The sequence below is a fragment of the Rhinatrema bivittatum genome, chromosome 2 (assembly GCF_901001135.1).
Source record: "Rhinatrema bivittatum chromosome 2, aRhiBiv1.1, whole genome shotgun sequence".
NCBI lineage: Eukaryota > Metazoa > Chordata > Amphibia > Gymnophiona > Rhinatrematidae > Rhinatrema > Rhinatrema bivittatum.
The window spans coordinates 562478767-562501984 of record NC_042616.1 but is presented as its reverse complement, the minus strand read 5'-3'; the positions used below and the strand labels follow the sequence as shown (position 1 = coordinate 562501984).

At 42.6% G+C, this 23218-nt stretch overlaps 1 protein-coding gene across 1 annotated transcript in view; it reads right to left on the bottom strand.

Annotated features, from left to right (window-relative positions):
- The window catches only part of CDH19 (cadherin 19), a 427290-nt gene that overhangs the window by 27350 nt on the left and 376722 nt on the right, over positions 1-23218 (bottom strand). The window contains exon 9 of the mRNA XM_029590918.1: positions 18632-18753. Within this exon, the coding sequence (XP_029446778.1) occupies positions 18632-18753 (122 nt within the window). The remainder of the gene's footprint in view (positions 1-18631; positions 18754-23218) is intronic.

Genomic DNA, 23218 nt, shown 5'->3' with positions numbered 1-23218 from the left:
GGCTGAGGCCCATGGGCACACTAAAACACCGTACACAACACACTAATTTGGGAACTGGTGAAAATATGGAATAAATTTGGAATAACCAAAAAATGAACAGTGTACCAGTTAGAAAATTACTATAACACCCCAAAACGCCAAACAAATTTTGTAAGACCCTCTATTCACGAGTAGACATATCATGTGTACAACTCGTTTCCCATAGGGGTCACTATTGCTTTAATCATTTATATACTCAATTTTTGTTATATTTTTCAAAGTTTTTCTCAAAAACTTTTTTTGAAAAAAAATTTTTTGGCACTTGCCAATCAAGATAAAACGGGTACTTATCCGCACTGAAAAGGTCCCAGGTAACCCGACATGGCCATGTTTTGGACTGCTGTCCTGCTTCAGGGGAAAAGGAAGGAAACCGATTCAGGTACTTGTAGAAAACTTCTTCTTGCGGCGTCTTTACTTCGTACCGGTCAATTTCTTCAAAACAGGCTGCATTTCAGTTTGAGTATATAAATGATTAAAGCAATAGTGACCCCTATGAGAAACGAGTTGTACACATGATATGTCTACTCGTGAATAGAGGGTCTTACAAAATTTGTTTGGCGTTTTGGGGTGTTATAGTAATTTTCTAACTGGTACACTGTTCATTTTTTGGTTGTTGACATTGGTGTGTACTAGAGTACACCAGTTGGTGTGTGTGGGTTTTGTTGTGTGATTGATATCATAAATTTGGAATATCATAAATTTGGAATATTCATGAAAATTGTGAATCACTACAGGCTCAAAGAGGGTAATTTTATAACTCTGCATATTGGAGTGGTCTACGCAGGGATGGTAACTTTTAAATAGGTACATGGGTGGCACTTGTTTGTGTGTTTGTCAGCCTGCACCCAGGGATGCATCCATTTTATAACATATGTGCATTGTGCATGCAATGTTAAGTGGACATGCACCTTTGCATGCAAATACCGCTTCTACTGCATAAGTGGGGGATTTCAATGAACATGTGTGCCAATGCCATTACCTTTTTTACCAGTTCATTCTCCGCTCACCTAGATAAGGAATATGAATTCTAAATCCCTCATTCTCCTCTGTTAGCCCCAACCATTAAACCCTGATGATCTGTTTATTTATAGTTATCTTTATTTTATAACTTGCATTTCATCCATAGCAGAAGTAAAGTTACATTACAGGGGACCCTGGCACATGCCTATGCACTAATTTCAAGTTGAAATCCAGGAACGCTCATGCCATGTCCTGACCACACCCATGTTCCCTCCCTTTTTTTTTAATGTGCTTTTTGGCATATTAATAAATGATCTGGAAAACGGTACAATGAGTGAGGGGACCAAATTTGCAGATGACCCGAAATTGTTTTGAGTCATTGAAACAGCAACATGTTGTGAAGAATTGCTGAATGATCTTGTGAGACTAGGAGAATGTAGGGGTGGGCATTGCTTTTTTTTTCATGTTGCTTTCATTTTGTGTCATTATCTGTTTAATTTCATTTTTAAAATGTTTCAGGGGGTGTTTATTTTCGGTTTCCCTAATTTTTGTGTTAGTGTGCACTAACAGGACAAACTGGATGTTAGTACATACTAATTATAGTTAGTGCACACTAATGTTACCAATATGTTAAAAAGCGTCAATTGGGGGAGCAGTTCATTAGCTAGAAATATGCTTCTGTATTCCTATTGGCTATCTGCTTAGTTGCTTGTTTGTGTTGACAAGGTTGCAATGTGGTGGGGAGGGGGGATGGCTAGTGCCTGGTAACAAATGCAAACAAGTTGCAAATGCAAATAGCAATAAGTTATAGTCAGCAAAAACAAAAGTATGTCATGCAAATGCATATTTTGAATTCACAAATCCCTTTGTATTTTTGGAAAGGGGCCTTGGCATTTTGGAATATGCATATTTTTTAATTCCCCTGGTGGATATGGGTGTGATTGGTGAGAGGGTGAGTGACTAAGGTGACTGTCTAGTTTGACAGGTGGGAGAAAGACTGGTTAGAATGCTGCCAAGTAATGAATTGGTGAGAGAGAAGCAGCCCAGTGTATGTGTATGGGGGGGGGGGGGGGGGGTGAACAGTGAGAGGAGGATTGATTGGGGTGACTGTAAGGGGTGACAGGTAGGAGAGTTATTGGGGTGGTGTATGGGGATGATTGATGAAAGGGAGAGTGACTGGTGTGACTGTATGGGGTAGCATGGGGAGAGAGTCTGGTTGGTGTGGAAACTGATGAAAGACTGTAGCCTAATGTGTGTGGAATTTGCATTGCATGCTTTTGATTTTGCTGACTAGAACTTGATGACATTATTATAACATTTGTTTATTTATATTTGCTACCAGTCACTGGCCATCCCCCCAGAAATATAACCTTGCAACCTTGGCAACACAAACAAGTAACTAAGGAAACAGCCAATGGGGATTCAGAATCATACTTCTAACTAATGAACTGCTGTCCCAATTGACACTTTTTCAGTTAGTTTGAAGTAACTATAGTCAGTATGCACTAGTATCCAGTTAGTATACACATTAAGTTCCATTAATGTGCACTAACATAAAATAACAATTTTTACCAATTTTTTTTTCATTTTGCAGCCTTACTGAAACAGGATGAAATAGACAATGTTGTTGCAGTTTTCTAATTCATTAAAAGTGACTGCACACATCTAGTAGACTGGGTTTTTAAATGGCAGATGCAATTTAATGTGGACAAGTGCAAAGTAATACACATAGGGAAAAATAATCCTAATTACAGGTACACGAGGCAGGATTCTGTGTTAGGAGTCAATACCTAAGAAAAGGACCTGGAAGTCCTTGTGGACAATATTTTGAAATCTTCAACTCACTGTGTGGCAGCAATCAAAAAGAAACTAGAATTTAAGAAATTATGTAAAAAGGAATAAAAAACAAGAATAAATAACACAAATTAGAATATTATAATGCTCTTTTATAGATCCATGTTATGATTGCACCTTGAGTACTGTGGGTAGTCCTTGTTGCCCCATCTAAAAAAAAAAAACTTAGTGGACATAGAAAAGATACAGAGAAAGGCAACAAAAATCATAAAAGGGATGGGAATGCTCCCTTACGGAAAAAGGCAAAACATTTTATGACTCTTTAGCTTGAAAAAGACATGACTGAGAGGGGCTTATGACTGAGATTTATAACAACAAGAGTGGGATGGAATGAGTACATAGCAACGAATAGATTTAAAAATCTTAAGTATTTTTTCACTCAGCGCACAATCAAGCTATGGAATTTGTTGTTGGAAGATGTGGTCAAAGCAGCTAATAAATGGGATTATTTTCTAAAGACTTATCGCATGCAAAAAGGGCCTTTTTGCATGCGATATCATGCAAATTAGGGGGAGGGGAGGAGTCAGGGTAGGGAGGGGCAGAGTTGGCGGTGTCTTTGCTGCCGGCGATAATGTTACGAACATTATCATTGGCGCCGAATAGAACCACCTTTCACGATGGTGCTATTCGGTGTGAAATCCAGCAGCTGGCACACCACAGCCCCCCGAAATCATACTGCCGTGGTGTGAAGGCTGCGGGCTTTTGCATGTCCACCTCCTGTTTTCGCAGGATTCATCATTCTTCACAGAATGATGAATCCTGGCCATAGTCGGGTACAAATGATGATTGGATACGTTCCTGAAGGAAAAGTCCATAAATAGATGTTAGCTAGGTAGACTTGGGAATGGCAGTGCTTATCACCTGGGAGTGAGATACAAGAAATAGAAAAAATCTTGGGGAGCTGTCAGATATTTGTGACTTGGACTGGCCACTGTCAGAAATATAATGCTGGGCTTGATAGACCTTGATCCGATCCAGCATGGCACTTTTATGTTCTTATAGGCAGGCAGTTTTTTGTTTTTTTTTTAACTTAACAGTGCCACTGAACTGGATATCTTTGACTATATCTGAATAAATGGAGCAATATCTGGTTACACAAGGCCAGAGTTATTTAGACCTGCTCTAAAGCAAGTCTAAAGTTATCTGGCTAACTTAGGCCTAGATTTTCTAACATACCGCGGCATCATGAATCGCGTGGTACAGGGGGGTGGGGGGCTAAGTGGGGGGAGGGCCTGCGATAGCCAGCAGCGATCGCACCTCTGCGGTGCAATTGTTGCCGCTTTCGCACCAATAATGCCATCGTAAAAGGTGGTGCTATTGGGCGCGAAATTGGAAGCAAAAAAGCTCCTTACCTTTTCACCGTCCACACTGTCTTCGTGGCGTCCGCCCCGACTCCTCCTCTTCCGGGGCAGACTCCACCCCTTTTTAGCTATCGCATGCGAAAAGGGAATTTTTGCATGCGAAACGTCCCTTTTCACATGTGCTAGCTTTAGAAAATGACCCCCTTGGCTGGAAGTAACTGAAATGTAATTAAGTTAAACACATAACTTAGGTCCACCTTGGAATGTCTCTTTTTTATCCAGCTAAATTTTAGCTAGGTAATGACATATCCAGCTAAAATCTAGCCAGATTAGTCCCCAATATTCAAAGAGTTGGCATTTAGCAAGATAACTTGGGAATGCCTTTGAATATTGGCCTCTACATTTTTGACAGAAAGAGTAAAAATTCTAAATGGTCAGTATCTCATGATATTTGATGTTTTAGAGGTTAATTTGGAAAGGCATTTCCATGTACAAAATGATGCTTTACCAGCAGAAATGGGTTGTTAAAAAACTGTTCTTTCAGTATGGGGTAAACTCAGGTACATATGTTTTGTATGTATATAAGTTTACCTGGAATGAGTAGAGGTGTTTCCCGGGACAAAGTTAGTGATGCTTTTGCACTTCCAAGCATACTTTGAAATTTTCAAATGAATACATGTAAATTATCTGCCCACAAATTAGCAGGTGTAATTCAGTATGAAAGGCAACAAAATGATAAAGAGGATGGAACAGTTCTGTTATGAAGAAAGGCTAAACAAGTTAGGGCTTCTCAGTTGTAGAGAAGAGATGTTTGAAGATGGATATGATAGAGGTTTATAAAATCAGGAAAGTAGTGGAACAGGTGAATAGGGAACAATTATTTACCCTTTGAAACAGCACTGGGCCTAGGAGACACTTCATGAAACTAGCAGGCAGCAGAAATAAAATAAATTGGAGAAAGTACGGGGCAGATTTTCAAAGGGTTATGCACGTAACCCCCGAAAAGCTGCCCCAAGCTACCCCTGCGCGCGCCGATAGGCTCGGCAGCGGGCACAAGCCCCGGGATGCACGTATGTCCCGGGGCTTGCAAAAAGGGGTGGGGCGTGGGCAGTTCAGAGCGGTCCAGGGGCGGGGGCGTGACCATAGCCTCCAGGCACAGCGGCCATTTGCCACTGTGTCAGGGATCGCAGGCCGGCCGTCGGCCGGTGCACATAAGCTACGCCTGCTGGGAGACAGGCGCAACTTACCCGACAAAGGTAAGGGGGGTTCTAGGTAGGGCTAAGGGGTGGGTTAGGTAGGGGAAGGGAGGGGAAGGTGGGGGAAGGCAGAAGGAAAGTTTCCTCCAAGGCCGCTCTGATTTCAGAGCGGCCTTGGAGGGAACGGAGGAAGGCTGCACGGCTCGGTGCGCGCAAGTTGCACAATTGTGCACCCCCTAGCGCGCACCAACCCTGAATTTTATAATATGCGCGCGACAGCACACACAAGTTATAAAATTGGACGTAGATTTGTTCATGCCGGGTTGCGCGAACAAATCTATGTCCACGCATACCTTTTAAAATGTGGCCCTATTTTTTCATGCAACAAACAAGCTGTGGAATGTATTGCCAGAGGATGTTGTGAAGGCATAGCTGGGCTTAAACATGTTGCAGACAAGTTCCTGGAGGAAAAGTCAGTAAATAATTATTAGCCAGGTAGACTTGGGGAAAGCTATAGCATATCTCTGGTAGTAAAGAAAAAGGAATTGGATCGACAGTTTGGGATCTGCCATAATGACTGGCATGGCCATCATCAGAGAAAAGATGGTCTGATCCAGCACTGCCTATCTTCTGTTCTTAGATGTGATAAGGGAAATTGGAAGACTAAATCCTTTTGTAGTTAATATTCCACAGAAGCCTTAATATAGATCCAAATCTAAATATCCCACTCTATAAGAGCTCTATGGGCCAGATTTTCAAAGGGGTACACGCGTAAGATACGCGCGTACCCCCCGAAAACTTGGCCCAAACACCCCCTGCGGGTGCCGAGCCTATGCTGCATATGTGTCCGGCGCGCGCAAAGCCCCAGGATGTGAGTAAGTCCCGGGGCTTTCCTGGGAGGGGGGGGGGTCGTGATCCGCGCATCATCGGGGGGCGTGTCGGGGGCGTGGTGCGGCTGGTGCATCATCTGGGGCGGGGCCGTGGGCATCGTTCCGGCCTGGGGGTGTTCCAGGGGCGTGGCCACGACCTCCAGACCAGAACATGGTGCGCAGCAGCCGGCCCGGTGCACACAAAGTTACGCCTGCCTGGAGCAGGCATAACTTGGTGAATAAAGGTAGGGGAGGGGGTTAGATAGATAGGGCTGGGGGGGGGGGGTTAGGTAGGGGAAGGGAGGGGAGGGGAAGGTGGGGGGAGGTCAAAGGAAAGTTCCCTCAGAGGCCGCTCTGATTTCGGAGCGGCCTCGGAGGGAACGGAGGCAGGCTGCGTGCGCCGACCCCGGATTTTAATGGATATGTGCGGCTACACGCGTATCTATTGAAATCCCGCATACTCTTGTTCACGCCTGGTGCGCGAACAAAAGTACGCGTGTGCGCACATTTATAAAATCTACCCCACTATGTTTATGAAAGTTTTAATTGTGTTCCTTTATATGATATCCCTAACTAAAAACAAAAGCTCATTCAGACCTAAATTCTGAAAAATTTCTGAACTGTAAAAATCCCCCAGATATTTGTATAGATCAGTAGTCAATAAATTCTGTTTCATAGATATTTTCACTCATATAGATAACATTTTTTTCACACCACTAAGCTTTACAGACTAAAATCCTCACATAATTGCGCAATTATAGTTAACATGTTAATAAATAATGTTTGCATGCTCATGAACACGTGTCATTTGATTTAATTAGCAATGTTTCTTCTTTGAAATATCAGTAAGCAATCCAGAAAACTATTAAAAGGTGTTTTTCACAAATCATGTTAACCACCAATCAATCCCTTCCATGACTTTAATTATGAACATTTTGTCCTTGAAAGGATAATTCAGTATCTCTCAGATATTTACATAATATGTAGAATGTATCATGCTCATTCACTGGTGTATTATGTCTGTCTTATTAATGGTGAAACCTTCTAATTATATTATGTTTATAAGATTTAGGATTCTTACTGTACTCATGGCAATAGCATATTCATTTTAGTGCCTTATTTTTCACCCAGATAAAAGTCCTATAAATCTTTTTTTTTTGAAGAGGTAAACTCTGTCAACTTGTGAATTTCAGCAGGCTTTCTCTGTGTTAAAGCAGAACATTTGTTGAAGGTCATCCTTGCAACTGTTCCGGTTTTGCCATGAAAGCTAATGTTTAGGTATTCTACAGACTAAAGTAAAACGTTAATAGCTGTGAGTGTTGAGAGCAGAGCTGGAGAGAGAGGAGAAAGTTGGCTGGATGGAAAGAAAAGGAGAAAGTAACCAAGGAAAGTTAGCAATAATTAATATGCTCAGCTGTTGCTTTGCTAGCATAAAATGTCTGAAGTTCACAGTTTTATATGCTGTTACCTGCAAGAATAAAGTCACAATAATTAAACATATAAGAATAAAAAGAAAAATTAATATTTGTTTTTTTATTTTGATAATTTTAAAACAATTTTTTTTATAAATGAAAATATATAACTTTCTTAAAGTTCTTTTGTCAGAAATAGTTATGTAACAAGAGGTTGCAAGTCCTACCTACAAAATAGATATACCCCTGTGATCTCAGGAGCTTATATTTTCTGCAAGACAATTTATCATTTTAACTTTTTTGTTATGTACCCATGAGCTGCAAAAGGAACATTCTGACCACTAATGGAAAATTCACGTGTTTTTTTATAAAAGAAAGCCACAAAGTAAGTTACTTGAGTATTGAAGTAAATTATAGAATTCAAGAGTGAGATTAGTCATGCACCTACAAATTAAGGGGTTCATTTATCAAAATGCGGTAAGTACTGCATGTGTTACCAAAAGGGGTGTGTTCTATACTAGTTACCTGTGTGAAGAGCTAAGTTAGTGCACATTGTGATACCACTTCATATTCTGTGATAAGTGCCAAACCTGATGTACTGCCTGCATTCAACCACTGGGGGAACCAGGTGTGAGAGAGTGAGAGAGAGAGTGAGAGAGAGAGAGTGAGAGAGAGAGAGAGAGAGAGAGAGAGAGCACCTGGCCATGATAGCATGTCCCATGCATACGTATTTATATCCCTAGGATAGGCCCACCTAGTAACTCGAGGTGGGGATTAGATAAGGGTGTAGGGGGTTAGGGGCCACTGTCACATTCTACATGAGACGTACGAACAGAACAGTGGTCTCTTGTGATGATTAGCTGGCCTTCGGAGTGAGGAAACTCCCTCCAAGATGAGATTTGGCCAAGGGTCTCTCAGCCTAGCTTGATGTTACCCAGGTAGAGAGTCCATCAAGGTAGGTTGAGAGACCCTTGCCCAAATCCCATCTTGGAGGGAGTTTCCTCACTCCGAAGGCCAGCTAATCTTCACAAGAGACCACTGTTCTGTTCGTACGTCTCATGTAGAATGTGACAGTGGCCCCTAACCCCCTACACCCTTATCTAATCCCCACCTCGAGTTACTAGGTGGGCCTATCCTAGGGATATAAATACATATGCATGGGACATGCTATCATGGCCAGGTGTGCTCTCTCTCTCTCTCTCTCTCTCTCTCTCTCTCTCTCTCTCTCTCTCTCTCTCTCTCTCTCTCTCTCTCTCTCCCATCTAAGAGGTGTTGTTAAAATTGGCATTATGGCTGTGCGATACCACTTCACAGGCAGGCTAACCCAGCCTAACACATTTTCACATGTCTAAAAGGCCTATCACATGCAAAAACACCTTACCACATTTTGATAAATGACCCCCTAAGAGTGGTACCAGCTAAAGGACTTTCTGGATCTACTGCAATAATTTATTTATTTATTTATTTAAAGTCTCTTACATACCGATAGCCGTTTGCACATCACATCGGTTCACAAAGAACAAAAAACTTTTGGGCAGCGCCCTTACATATAACCGATAACTATACAAATAACCGGGGGAGTAGGCAATGCAAATTAATCGATCAATAAATAGAGAGAACTATAAATATAACGTACAATAACAACTATATACAAAGCATCAGTAGTCATAAAAGCAAAAGGCATAAATCGTTGGTCATAAGGCATTCCTTAGTCGTAGAGCATACTTAATCATAGGTCACTGAATCATTTAGGGGGTGATTTATGAATTGGGCGGTGTCAAATATTCTTATTTAGCAAACTCTTTATTAAAATGCAATGCAAGAAAAGTTACTTCATATTTTAGTGTCAGGGTCCCGTCCCCCCCATCCCTTTAGCTACTTACAGGGCTCAGGCAGAGTCAAGCCCCAGGTATTGATGCACAGGCTGAGGCAGGCATAACTGGAGAACACCCAAGAATCAATATTTTAATCTCAATTAGATGGAGGCCTGGATCTTGGAATTGGCAGGCAACAAGACCTGAAGCAGAACTGGATGTAGAGCTTAGCTGCAGGCCAGGAACTAGAAAAAGCAGGCAGGTTACAAAGGCTGGAACAGCCTACCAGGCTGGAATTAGAGGTCAGGTAACGGGGTCAGGAAATAGGTCACAAGCAGTAGTAGAACTAATAAACACTGGAACTGATAGAAGATCTACAAGACTGCCATAACTGGAACAAAGGTTTTGACACATTGGAGGTAATTTTCAAAGGAGTTATGCACCACCAAACCACTTCAGATGGTCATGAACGCCACGGCCCGAATTCTCACAAACACCAAAAAAAGGGATCATATCACCCCCATCCTCCAGCATCTTCATTGGCTACCGATCAAACACAGGATTGACTTTAAAACCCTTATGATGACACACAAGGCCCTACACAACATCACACCTCTCAACCTAACCTTTCAACTCCAGCTGCACTCCTCCAAAAGACCGACTAGAAGCGCCTAGAAGAACATTCTACGCACCCAGCCGGCAAAAACCTCCCTGAGGAAACGTGCACTTTCCACAGCGGGCCCCACACTCTGGAATTCGCTCCCTCCAGACCTTTCGCCTTGAATCGTGCCATATGGAATTCAAAAAGAAGCTAAAGACTTGGCTTTTCGCCCAAGCATTCCAGGAGAGCTAAGGGCCAGAAGAACATAGATCTCCTCTGTACATAGGTTTTCAGATTAGTTCTCTGTTTGTTACTTAATTAGAAATGATTGTTCTTTGTAAGTTCCCCCTAAGCTCTTATTTGTTTTAATGTAAGCCGCCCACGAGGCGACAGTTTTATTTCCTTGTAAACCGGTGTGATATGTATATTATACAGGAACATCGGTATATAAAAATAATACATAAATAAATAAATAAATAAATGTAAATGTAACATAATATCGTAGCAATTTTCAAAAGCCATTTACTCACATAAAGTGCACTTACGCAAGTAAATCCTGTGGACAAGTCAATGGCATAAATTGTAGCAATTTTCTAATGTCCACTTACTCGAGTAAAGTGTATGTGCGTGTGAAAAAACCCAATTTTAAGTGTACAAATGCATTTTAAAATCAGGCCCATAGAGTCTGGAGAAGCAAGATTCAGCCTGTAGCAAATCTGATAGCAATTCAAGAGGACAAGTCAGCCTTTGAATTGCTATGAACAACTTCCTGTTCCCCTGCAATGCTCTGATACCTGGAGTTATAGCCTTGGAGTTACCTGAAGCAGTCCTCTTCTATGCTGCTTTCTCTTACTTAAGGTCCCCAGCTGCTCTGAGGGTTAAGATTCTTGTTCAAAACCCTGGTACTGATCCTGGTTCAAGTCCCACTCTGGATTTCACCAGGTCATTATCTGCCTCCTCTGGGTGCCTAAATCCTGATTTGTGGATGAATTTCAGATGGAACCCATGTGCCTTTGCCCCATTTTCAGGAACATTTTTAGAGCTATAGTCACCTCAGTGAGTACCTTAACCTGTTCTGGATTCTCTGGAGCGAAGAGTCAGTTTCAGAGTATATTCTTTGTGCCACTTTTTCTGAATTAGAGAAAAAAGCACCTGAGTCTTGCTTAGAACATGATTATCTGAGAATTTTTTTCTGAGATATCTGTACCCGCTCTCTGTTCAACTTTAGGGTTCAAGAAACACTGTGACATATAGAATTCTGAGAGGAAGTCTCCTTTTCACTAGGTCAATCAATTTTAGTCTTGTGCTTTTTCATCCAGGAGATTCCGAAAATGATTGGTGATTTGGGGTTCTGAATAAGTCCTAATGTACAACTCTAAGGGGTACATTTTAAAACACAGCGCGCGCGCGTACTTTTGTTTGCGCACCAGGCGCAAACAAAAGTATGCTGGATTTTATAAGATATGTGCGTAGCTGCGCATATCTTATAAAATCTGGGGTCGGCGCGTGTAAGGGGGTGCACATTTGTGCAACTTGCGCACGCCGAGCCCTGCGCGCGCTGCCCGTTCCCTCTGAGGCCGCTCCGAAATCGGAGTTCCCTCCAAGGCCGCTCCGAAATCGGAACTTTCCTTCTGCCTCCCTCCACCTTCCCCTCCACCTTCCCCTCACTTCCCCTACCTAACCCCCCCCCCCCCCCCCCCGGCCCTACCTAACCCCCCCCACCTCTGTCGCACAAGTTACGCCTGCTCGAGGACTTACATGCTCGAGGACTTACGTGCGTCCCGGGGCTTTGCGTGTGCCGGAAGCCTATGCAATATAGGCTCGGCGCATGCAGGGGCCTTTTAAAAGGGTTACGCGTACCTTATGTGCGTAACCCTTTTAAAATCCGGCCCTAAGCGTACAGTCTTTTTGGTCATTGGCCCAGATTTGAGAAAAGTTCAATTTATTTTTTTTTCCACTAGATCCAGGGCTGACTTGATCTGGTGGGGGAGATGAAGGGTATCTGCCATAGCAATATCTATAAAATTGATGCTCACACCCAAGTCAACCATGACATATTGTGTCAAGCATAATTAAAGAGTAGTGGGAAGATTCAACATAGAAACATAGAAATATGATAGCAGAAAAAGACTGTATGGCCCATCTAGTTTGCCCATCCATCCAACTAATTTGGCATTATTATTCCCATAAATTCCTTAGAGATCCCTTGTATTTAACTCATACTTTATTGAATTCAGATATTTATGTCTTCACCACCTCCACTGGGAGGCTATTCCATGCATCTACCATCCTCTCTGTAAAGAAATATTTCCTAAGATTACTCCTGAGTCTACTTTCATTTCCAGATGTGTAATGACATTAGGATTCAGAGGCACCTCTGAAGCTATTGAAAGCAATAAGGGATTTGCTTGTGGCTTGGAATCCCGAGGCATTTTTTTTATTGGTCACATAAGACAAAATAAAGCATAGTGCCCTCAACTCAGATGCTTACTTGCCTCCTCTCTCTAGCCCAGGAGTGCTCAAACTAGTCCTACCAGCCAGTTGAGTTTTCAGGATATCCCTAATGAATGTGTATGAGATGTATTTGCATGCACCAGCTCCTGTATATGCAAATATTTGTCATACACATTCATTTGGGATATCCTGAAAACCCAACTGGGTGGGGAGGCCCATAGGATCAGTTTGAGCACCCTTGCTTTAGCATATATGATTGCCTGCTCCACCCCACCTCCCCCCAATCTCTTTTCCCCAATCTCTTTAGCCAGAGCTGTGAAAGAAGCTCTATGTCAGACCATTATTTAAGGCAAAAATCTTTAATGGATGGATATGGCTGCAGCCAAGGTTAATTAAATAAACAGTTCAACCATTAAATATATTCTCAATTCCCCATAGGGTGACCATGTCCTTGTCTGCTGAGCTGCATTTCATGAGGGTTCAATAAATTTCATGCCATTGCAACATTCTGCCATTGGTGACGCAAACCCATTGAAGCCTCACCCCTCTGATGATCCTACAATTTGCTCCTTGCTTACCGGATTGAAGATTTCTGTGGTGTAATGACATTCTGGTCCATAAAAAACCAGACTCATTTATTAACAATTTGGCATGGGGAGCAGACCAATTCTGGTCATCAAGCCAAAAACTTGAGTCAACTCATCTCCACTGTTTCCCAGCCTAGCATTTTCTGCCTGACCAGCTTTTCAAAATAAAACTTGCTGTCCACTCCTGGGCATTGTCAACCCTGTCAACAGCCCATGGTAGCTACACTTTGCTTGCCATGTGCTCCCCACCCCCTAGCTGTGGCCATATCTCAAAAGCATCAATGCTGCCTATGGTATAAGGACCTTCATGGCCCCATGTTCAAACTTAGTAGAGCTAAGATATTTCTGTAAACATACTGCATATTGTTGCAGAGATAATCTAACCCATCTGCGAATGGATAAATATAATGCTTCATGGCACCTGCAATATAACAGTAACTTTTAAATAGGCACACTGTGCAGCACATTCGTTGGCCCACATCTAGGGACATGGCAATTTTACAACATGCGCTCATATATGTGCACATGTTATAAAATAGTCTGACCACATTCACATGTTCGCACAATTTTAAGTGGATGCGTGCCTATGCATGCAAATGCCGCCTCTACCACACAGGTGGGAGGATTTTAAAAGACACACTCACTCATTCCATAACCAGTTTTACCAGTTCAATCCCAGTTCATCCAGGTAAGGAATAGGCCTTCCAAACCCTCCTAGTTTAATAGGTTCCCTTCTCCCTGTTAGCTCCGACTCTTAAAACCTGCCGATCTGTTTATTTGTCTTTATTTTATTACTTGCTCATCATCCATAGCAGAAGTAAAGTTACACTGCAGGGGACCCCAGCACACACCTGTGCACATAAGTATTTCAGAGCAAATTTCAACGTAAAATCCAGGAATGCCAAATCTTCACCCAAATCACACCCACAGCCCGCTCCTTTCTTGGAACTTATCATTTGTGCAAGTAATGGCAAGTATGTACAAACATGGGACAGCTTTTAAAATCCACTCGACGCATACAGGCTCAACTTGATCATGTATCCCCTGGCTTTTGCACATGCTGGGCTTTTAAAATTCACCTTTAAAAAGCATTGGTTGGAGCAGAAGAGATGAAGATAGAAGATACCAAAGAGGAGTTGCAAGGAATGGGCTCCAGGACTGGGAAGGAACATGGGCCAAGGCCCAGGCATTGGGAAACTGACCCCCTAGATCAGGCTGCAGCATCTGGCCTGCCTCCAGCCCTGGCCTAGGTTAAGACTTAGACATTGGGACCCGGCCTCAGTCCTGGGCCTGAAACGAAGCACTGGCATTGGGACTTGACCCCTGGGATGGGCCGTGGTATCAAGCCTTGGTCCAGGCTTAGGTCTAGACTGAGACCTAAGCATCAGGATCCTGCCTCTTTGCTAGGCACTGTCATTGGGTCTGAGTTCAGGCCGAGGCCCCATTGTTAGGACTAGGCCAGGATGCGGCATCTGACTTTGTAAGTATGGTGGGGTATCATTGGGAAATTTCATGGCCCTGTGCCCTTTGCTTGGGTCTCAGCCTAGACCGCTAGATTGGACCAGAGCCTAGGACAATACCCTGGCATCGCACTTGGACTTGGGCTGTGGCCTCTTTGTTGTGTCATGGCCTATGCCAAGGCGAGGCTCAGACTTCGGGCCCAGGCCTAGAATGAGGCACTGGAGTTGTGGACAGGCATTGGTTGTGACCCCTGCTTTGGGTCTTGGCCTACTTCCTAGGCAAGTCCCTAGAATCGAGCCTAGGCCGCGGCCTGACCAGTGACTTTTTTTTTTAATGGGTTTTCAAAACAAAATGAGTTTCCCACAAAATTTCATGGGAATTTAACTTGCTCCTTTTTGAAAACAATCTGAAACAAAGTAGGAAATTTTGCTTCATTTCCTATATTGTTTCTCCCAAATGCTCATCTCTAATAGTTAATCTCCATCCAGAGAGAGAGTAGGGATGCCAGAGCCATGCAGTAGGCCTAGAGAATTTAACTAGACACCTCCTACCCCTGAGGAGTAAAGTACCTTGAGGGACATAGGAGGGTAAAGGTAGGATGGGGATGAGTTGCGGGAGGGTCATGGTCATAAGCCTAAAAATATATATGGATGTCGGAAGGGACAATGAAGGTCCACTTGTGTCTCAGGGATTAACTGGAATGAATGAATGAAAACATTTAAAATAAGAAGCAAAATATTTTAAAAAATGAATACATGTTAGCACACAAAACCAAAGTGGTATAGTAAAAAATAAAATTTGTCAACCTAAATGAAAGATTTGAATATAGAATTTGGAACCAGAGCTGTATTTGTGCTGAAAAGACAATAATCCACTGTCTCCTGCCCGCAATGGGCTCCAGACAGGATCAGATGGCAGCAATGTTTTTCAAATCATCTACCAGTTCTTTCCTTTTTTCTCATATTTGACATTTATAATTCCCAATCAGTGGTGCAAAAATTACTAATTTCATTGTAATAGAATCAGTGCATATATTGGTGCTCTCACTTACATAAGCCCAACATGGCCAGTGTTTTGGATTGAACAACTGACTTCTTCAGATGTCAACAGCACATTTACTCTTAATTTGGACACACTTCAAATCATGCTTTTCAAATTGTGACACACTCCATGATGTCCACAGTGAAAGAAAACATGTCATTGAAGAGGACACAGAAACTTAAACATTTAACTAAGAGCTTTTATTCCTACTTCTCCTCTGTAAATAAATTGAGGACAATAAGAAGGAGGCCCTGGAGCTGCACTGCTGGGAAGAGGAATGGTTTTAGCAGCTGTGTGCCAGGCAGGAAGAAGCCTGAGATAAGTTCCCTAAACATCATGGAGATGTTAGTATAGTCTGCCTATTAGCTTCATCCATCTCAGGCCTCTCTATTGCTTTGCAACTCAACAATACCCAGTTTCTACCAATAGCCGGAAGAATCGCTCATGCACATAATGCTTCTTCATTCTAAAATCCAACTATATTTGGCATAGAACAGTTCATGGGTCATGGCCTTCCATGTCAAGAAGAACAACATTTAATGTACTCACAGGCCAACTATAGAAGTAATTAGGATGTTAGAACCTACTCCAAATACACTTACCAGGGAATGTCTATGTCTTCCTTCCAACAAGACAACCTTTGCCTTGTAGCAGCATTGTGGTTGATGATGTGTTGGAATTCCAGGCATAATGCAACATACACTACACAGCTACTGGGGCAACCTCAGAGCTTTTATGACTAGGTAGCATGTAAAGGACAGACCTGAAGACCACTAAATTCAAGAAATTCCAAAGGGATGCTTCTGACTATTCACGTGGCTTTGTATACCCATGGATGTCTACCACCTCTCGTATCCCAAAAAAGAAAGTGATGATTTCAGAAAGCTCATCAGATGATTCCTCAGGGGATGAAGTGGGTGTTCCCACTTTACCAACTATACAAATTCAACCAGCCCTGGACCTTCCACTTCATCTTTCTTGTCCTCTTTTTTATATTCACACCAGCCACCACCCCAACCTCATCGGCCTCAATACCCATCTCACCCTTGTCAGAAATCACCAGATCCAACATCCCAAATTACCTGATCACAAACTTGGACATTTGACCCCTGGCAATAACCCAATCCACCTCTACTGTATTCAATCCGTTGTCTCACCAGCTATCTCACTCTGAGCAACTCCTCCTGCAGCATGGCCTGTCTTTGTCCCCACTACACAGTATGACCCCTTTAAAACCCGCACTTTCTTTCAAAGTTTTCTAAGGCTGTTAAAAGATAAACCTTTCTTCTCAACCACGCTCTCGAGCTCTGACGTTTTGATACTATCCCAGAAGTCTCATTGGGTTCCCCTGCCCCCCCTAGTCCCTTTATCACCACCTTTGAATGCCTGGTTTTATATGATCTTTCCCTTTGTGAACAAGGCTTCACTAACAAATTATGTAACATTTCACGTCTTGAAAGAGCAGCTATTTCCATCCTCACATCTGATTCCTCAATATGTCCATGGTTCACTGAGAATAGGTAGTGGGTGGAGTAGGCCCCTGTCACATGGTAGGAGCACTGGCTGGCCGGCGGCCATCTTTACAATGGCAGCGGCCATCTTTAAAGATGGCGCCGGCCAGCCAGTGCTCCTACCATGTGACAGGGACCGGCCAATGGCACAAATACCCTGTCACATAGTAAGGGCAAAGGGCCATCGGCGCCATCTTATGAATGGCAGCCGACGGCCTGAGAATGGGAGATCGCTCCCAGGACCACCACTGGACCACCAGGTAATGTTAAAATGTGTTGGGGGGCTCGGGAAGGTGAGGGAAGCTAAGGGGTCATTTTTAAAGGGTCGGGTGGGGTTTTTTTTTATCGGGCCATCGGCGCCATTTTTGAGTGGCAGCCAAAATGGCGCCGATGGCCCGAGAGCGGGTGATCGGTCCCCGCGCCCCCACTGGACCACCAGGTACTCGTAATAAGTTTTGGGGGGGGGTTCGGGAGGGTGGGGGAAGGTAAGGGATTAGTTTTATAGGGTCAGGGTGGGTTTAGGGGTTGTTTTGGTGTGCCGGTTTTCCCGCCCTCCCCCCTCCCCCGATTTACGATTTTTCACAATAAATCGAGGGAATTTCTATTGTATCGCGACTCTTAACGATTTTTGACGATTTAAAAAATATCTAACGATTTTTTTAAATCGTCAAAAAATGATTCACATCCCTACTAGATATACCTGCTGTTTTCATACACTGGATGAATGGGCTCCATTAGCAGCATAAGCCATATTCTCAGTGAGCATGATGGCAAAGCAGAAGAGCACACCCTGAGGTTCAGAGCAGACCACCCAAGGATCAAGCAGCAGAGATGATGAAGAGATGGAGAGGGAGAGGTGAGACAGGAAGGAGTAAAGGTAGATGGAGGGAGGTATATGGGTGAGAGTTGAGGAGGGTTAAGGGGGGAAAGGGGGAAGAAAGAGAGGAAAGGGGGTAAGGGGTAAGGGATAGAGGAGTGAGAAGTGGTGAAGGGGAGGGGGTGTTCAGATAGGTAAGAGGATGGGGAAAAGGGAATGTTGGTTAAAGGGACAGAACAAAGAGGGAAATCGGAAGAGGAAATGAGGGAAGGAGCAGTGTTTCAAGAGGAATATTTTGCTGTTCAGCTAGTATAGAAATTGTATGACTCTTTTTTGATGCTTGTCTGTTCCATAAAAAGGTAATCTGTTTTTCTGGAATGAAATCACACACAGAGACTTTGCCCTTATCAGTCCCATGTAACATAACTCAATTTTTTACTGGAAAACAGAAGTGTTTCATTCTACCTAGTTCAATTGATGAAACGTATTACTTGTTTGCCACTAGGCATCTTCATCTCATCATTCAATAATAACAATATAAAGTCCCTAACTGTTAAAAATCATGATATTGAAAGGATAAAACAATCCATGTGATTAATTGTGCTAAAAAGAATTAGGTCTTGGATGCTTTTCTTTAAAATGATTGGACTTGCAATGAGAAAACATTCTACAGCTAGATCTCTGATAAATATCCAATGAGCTTTAGCATCTTACCTGGCCAGCCTTTACTGTTTCGCACACGTACGTCTTATAATGCTGGGGCAATTCTGGAGCATTGTCATTAATATCAAGAACCCAAATGTATACTGGCACTTTGGAAACCTGGTTTGAGTTTTCTGTGCAAAAGTGAAAAATGTGAAAACATAGAGATTCAAATGTTTTTGATGATCTTCTATTATGTTATTCAATAAAGCAATTTTTCATGATTTATTTTAAACAACTCTGTTAATATACAGAGTCATTCATCATTGTGGGCTTTAGGGTCCTAACACGTGATATTTATTGCAATGTGAATGCAAATTTATTCAAAGGAGCAGTAGTAACGAAAATCAGGGTCATTATCATAGCACATCCTTTCAATGCCATAAATAACTATACCTATATTTCCTAGAGAGAGAGAGAGAGTGTGAGAGAGAGAGAGAGCGAGATTCTTTATAAAATAGGCATAGTAGTCAATCAACTCTTTATTCCACTATAGGAGGTCCAGCTATTAACTCAAGGTGAGGTTTTGGTAGGGGTGTGCATTCGTTCCCTAAGAATTGGGAATCCGCAACGTACAGGGCCCTATTCATTGTATTCGTGGGGAAGTGAAACGTATTGCGATTTCCCACGAATACAACAAATCTTTGCCGAATTATTCGGCCACCTAGGAGCCAATTTAAACAAAACCTCCACCCTCCTGCCCCCCAAAGACTTACCAAAACTCCCTGGTGGTCCAGCGGGGGGTCTGGGAGCCATCCCCTGCACTCACATCCTCAGCTGCCGGTTTCAAAATGGTGCCGATAGCCTTTGACCTACTATGTCACAGGGGCCAACCATCGGCCAGAGTGCAGGAGGTCACTCCCGGACCCCCGCTGGACTTTTGGCAAGTCTTGTGGGGGTCAGGAGAGTCCCCCAAGACTTGCCAAAATTTGCTGGTGGTCCAGCGGGGGTCCGGGAATGATCTCCTGCACTCGGGCCATCGGCTGCCAGTAATCAAAATGGCGCCGATAGCCTTTGCCCTTACTATGACACAGGGGCTACCGGTGCCATTGGTCAGCCCCTGTCACATGTTAGGAGCACAAGATGGAGCTGTTGGCCATGTGACAGGGGCTGACCAATGGCACCGGTAGCCTCTGTGACATAGTAGGTCAAAGGCTATCAGCGCCATTTTGAAATCGGCACCGAGGGTGTGAGTGCAGGGGATGGCTCCCAGACACCCCGCTGGACCACCAGGGAGTTTTGGTAAGTCTTGGGGGGGTCAGGAGGGTGGGGGGTTGAGGTTAATTTAATTTTAGCAGGGAAACGAATAGGAATTGACGTATCAACATATCGGGGTGCCATTCGGCTGAATGCAACGTATCTGCCCCCCCCCCAACGAATCTGAATCCCGAATGCAACATATGGCATCCCTCTACACATCCCTAGGTTTTGGTGGTGGTCTAGGGATTTGGGGCCAGTTTTACATACACAGTGAGAAGTACAAACAGCACAGTACACATCAGTGAAGATTTGACATGATTGGGAGTGAGGAAAGCCACACAAAGATGAGATTTCTATAATGTTATCTCACCCTAGTTTGATAGTACCCTGACATTATATTTTGTTTTCACTAAATTTTGTCAAACATAATTGCTAATATTGTTTTCAAAGAGTACACCCAAGTCTCCTTGGTCTGAAATTAAAGTTATACATTTGCTGTTTTATAATAATCAGAGTGACATTTTTCTGGCAGGGGTCTCCAGAGTTTAACTGGTTATTTTCTCTACCTTCAGGCAGGATCCACTATTACAGACATATATTTATCTAATCTGCTTTGAATACCTCCAATGTTGAAGATTTTATCATCTCCCTAAATAATGTGATCTGATTTCTGTTGCTTCCATGTCATTATAGATCATCTAAAAGTATAATTTTATACTCCAGACCATGGTTTGCCCACAAACAATAAGTAAAAAAAACCCCAAAACCCTCAATTAAAGGTAAACAAATGGCTCTTAAACTGTCTTCACCACATCGCACACTACAAAGAATGTATAATGTATAATTATGATCTCATAACTTTGTGATGCACTGGTATTGTGTTAACTATCATACATTGTTACAATCACAATGTTATTTAATTTTTCATTTTTATTTTAAGTATGCATGTAAAACCACAATTGTAAAACCACTTATCTCAAAAATATCTCTTGCCACATATTCTGTGTGTTTGTATTACATTGCTGAAACTGATATAAAGAAATGAACACTGACAAGTTGTAAAATAGAATTCCATCAATGTGCCCAACACAGCCTGTGTTTTGATGCACTTAAACATCTGTATCAGTGGGAACTTCTAATCAGTGCACTGCATTAACTTCCCCACAACATATGATGTAATTTTCGTATTGTTAAGATTCATAGCTCGTGCGAAGGCCCCATGGTTTCCTGGACTCATCCCAATGCTGCCAGGCTCCAGTGCAGCATGAATGCCATCAAGCATAGCCTTCCACACCTCCATGACACTCACATCCTGGTTCCCTTCATAGGCATGCGCATGACTGACATCTCTCTATTTAAAGGGCTGGTGCTGAGAAATGGCCTTGGTACACATTGATGACATCATACACCTTGGCCTCAGCAATGGGTCTCCTGCCTAGATGAGTCTGTTGCTACAGCATTCATGTCATCACAGATTTGTCTTGTCTTGTCTTCCATTCCAGGCTCATCTTGTCTTGCCTTCCAGTACAGTCTCCTCCAGGCTTGCCTTCTAATCCAGCCTCATCTATCTTTATCTTCCAGCCGAGTATGGCCAGATTGTCTTCTTTGATGTCTCAACCAGTGTCATCTGTATGTCCACATTCACCCTCGGCTTATCACTCTGGTTCTTGACCCTTTGCTCAGACTTGACCATGTCTTTCTGTTGCTTGGATCTTGACATTTTGTCTGGAACTGACTACATTTATCTGTCACCTGGACCTGACCGCTTACCTGAACCTATTTTTGCCTGCTGTCTGCCCTGATCTTGGCCTTCTCTGACTCTGTTAAGCCTGTGGCCTATTCTGATGCTGGTGTGTCTTAGACTCTTTCCTTGCACTCTGTCATAGGGCTCAACCCAAGTCCAGCCTAGGACAGGATACTGGGCATGATGGACCTTTGGTTTGACCCAGAATGGCAGTCTTATGTTATGTTATATTTCTAAATTTGTTGGCCTGTTTTTTCTTTTTTTTCAATTTTCACTGCCTTCCTCCTATCTATGTTCTCCAAACTCATTATAAAAAGTTTACTTTTCATTTTCTTCAGTTTCTTCTCTTCTCCTCTTTGCATCTCTTCCTCCCCTATATTTGTCTTTGACGGTTATCTTTTAATTTCATCTCATTTCTCTGCCTCTCTATTCAATCATAGCTAAAATTCTCTCTCTCTCTCTCTTCAGTTCACTCTGCCACTGCTATTCACTTCCCAATTCACAGCCCTTCATCTCCCCTTCACTGATTTCAAGATATCTAACTCCCTTGTTCAAACCACACTGCTAACTACTTTCTGTCTCTCTCACTTTCCACCATTTCAAAGCTGACTCTCTCTCTCTCTCTCCAAACATCAACTCTCACTTGTCCCAACTATCACCTTTCAAAATCTTCTATATCCATTGCTTTAGTGATTCCTCCTTGCATTTCTCCATATCTTTTGACTTATAGCTTAAAAACATAAGAAGTTTCCATACCAGGAAATAGATCCTATGCTACTAATTCCAGTAATAGCAGTGGCTATTCCATAAGTCCAGTCATTAGTTCAAATCTGATCATTTTATGATCACTATTGCCCAGCAGCCCCATCACCATTACTTATGTCACCAAATCCTGCATTCCCCTAAGAATTAGATCTAATATAGCTACCTCTCTCATCAGTTCCCTAACCAATTGCTCTATGAAGAAGTCATGTATTCCATCCAGGAACTTTACCTCTAGCATGTCCTGATGTTACATTTACCAATCATTTGATGTAATTGAAATCTCCCATTATTATGTGTGGCAAATTGGTTAGCTTCCCTGAGTTCTCTTAGCATTTCATTATTTGTCTCATCAGTTTGGCCTAGTGGATGATAATATACTACAATCACTATACTCTTACCCCAACACACACAGGATTTCTACCCTTAAAGATTCTACTCTGCATTTAGTCTCTTGTATGATCTTTATCCTGGTGGACTCTATGGCCTCAAAGACATAAAGCATCACCCCCCCCCCCCCAAGTTGATCCTCCCTATCATTGCAGTATAATTTGGTATAGCACTGTCCATTGGTTATTTTTCTTCCATAAGGTCTCTGTGATGTTAGTTATGTTTATTTCATCAATCACTGCTATATACTCTAGCTCTCCCATCTTACTTCTTAGATTTTTTCATTGGCATACTGACAATACAATATACTTTTCAGTTGATAGGGATAATTTGGAATCTTTTAGCTCAAGTGATTGTTTACTATATGAGTACATGGACTAACTTTGCTTTTTTTTATGGATCCTCTCTGTTCAGAGCCCTAACTCTCCTTTTCATTAGTATCCTTCAAAGATAAATCCCTCCAAACCATGGACTGCTGAGTGACTGTTGGTTTTCCCTCTTGC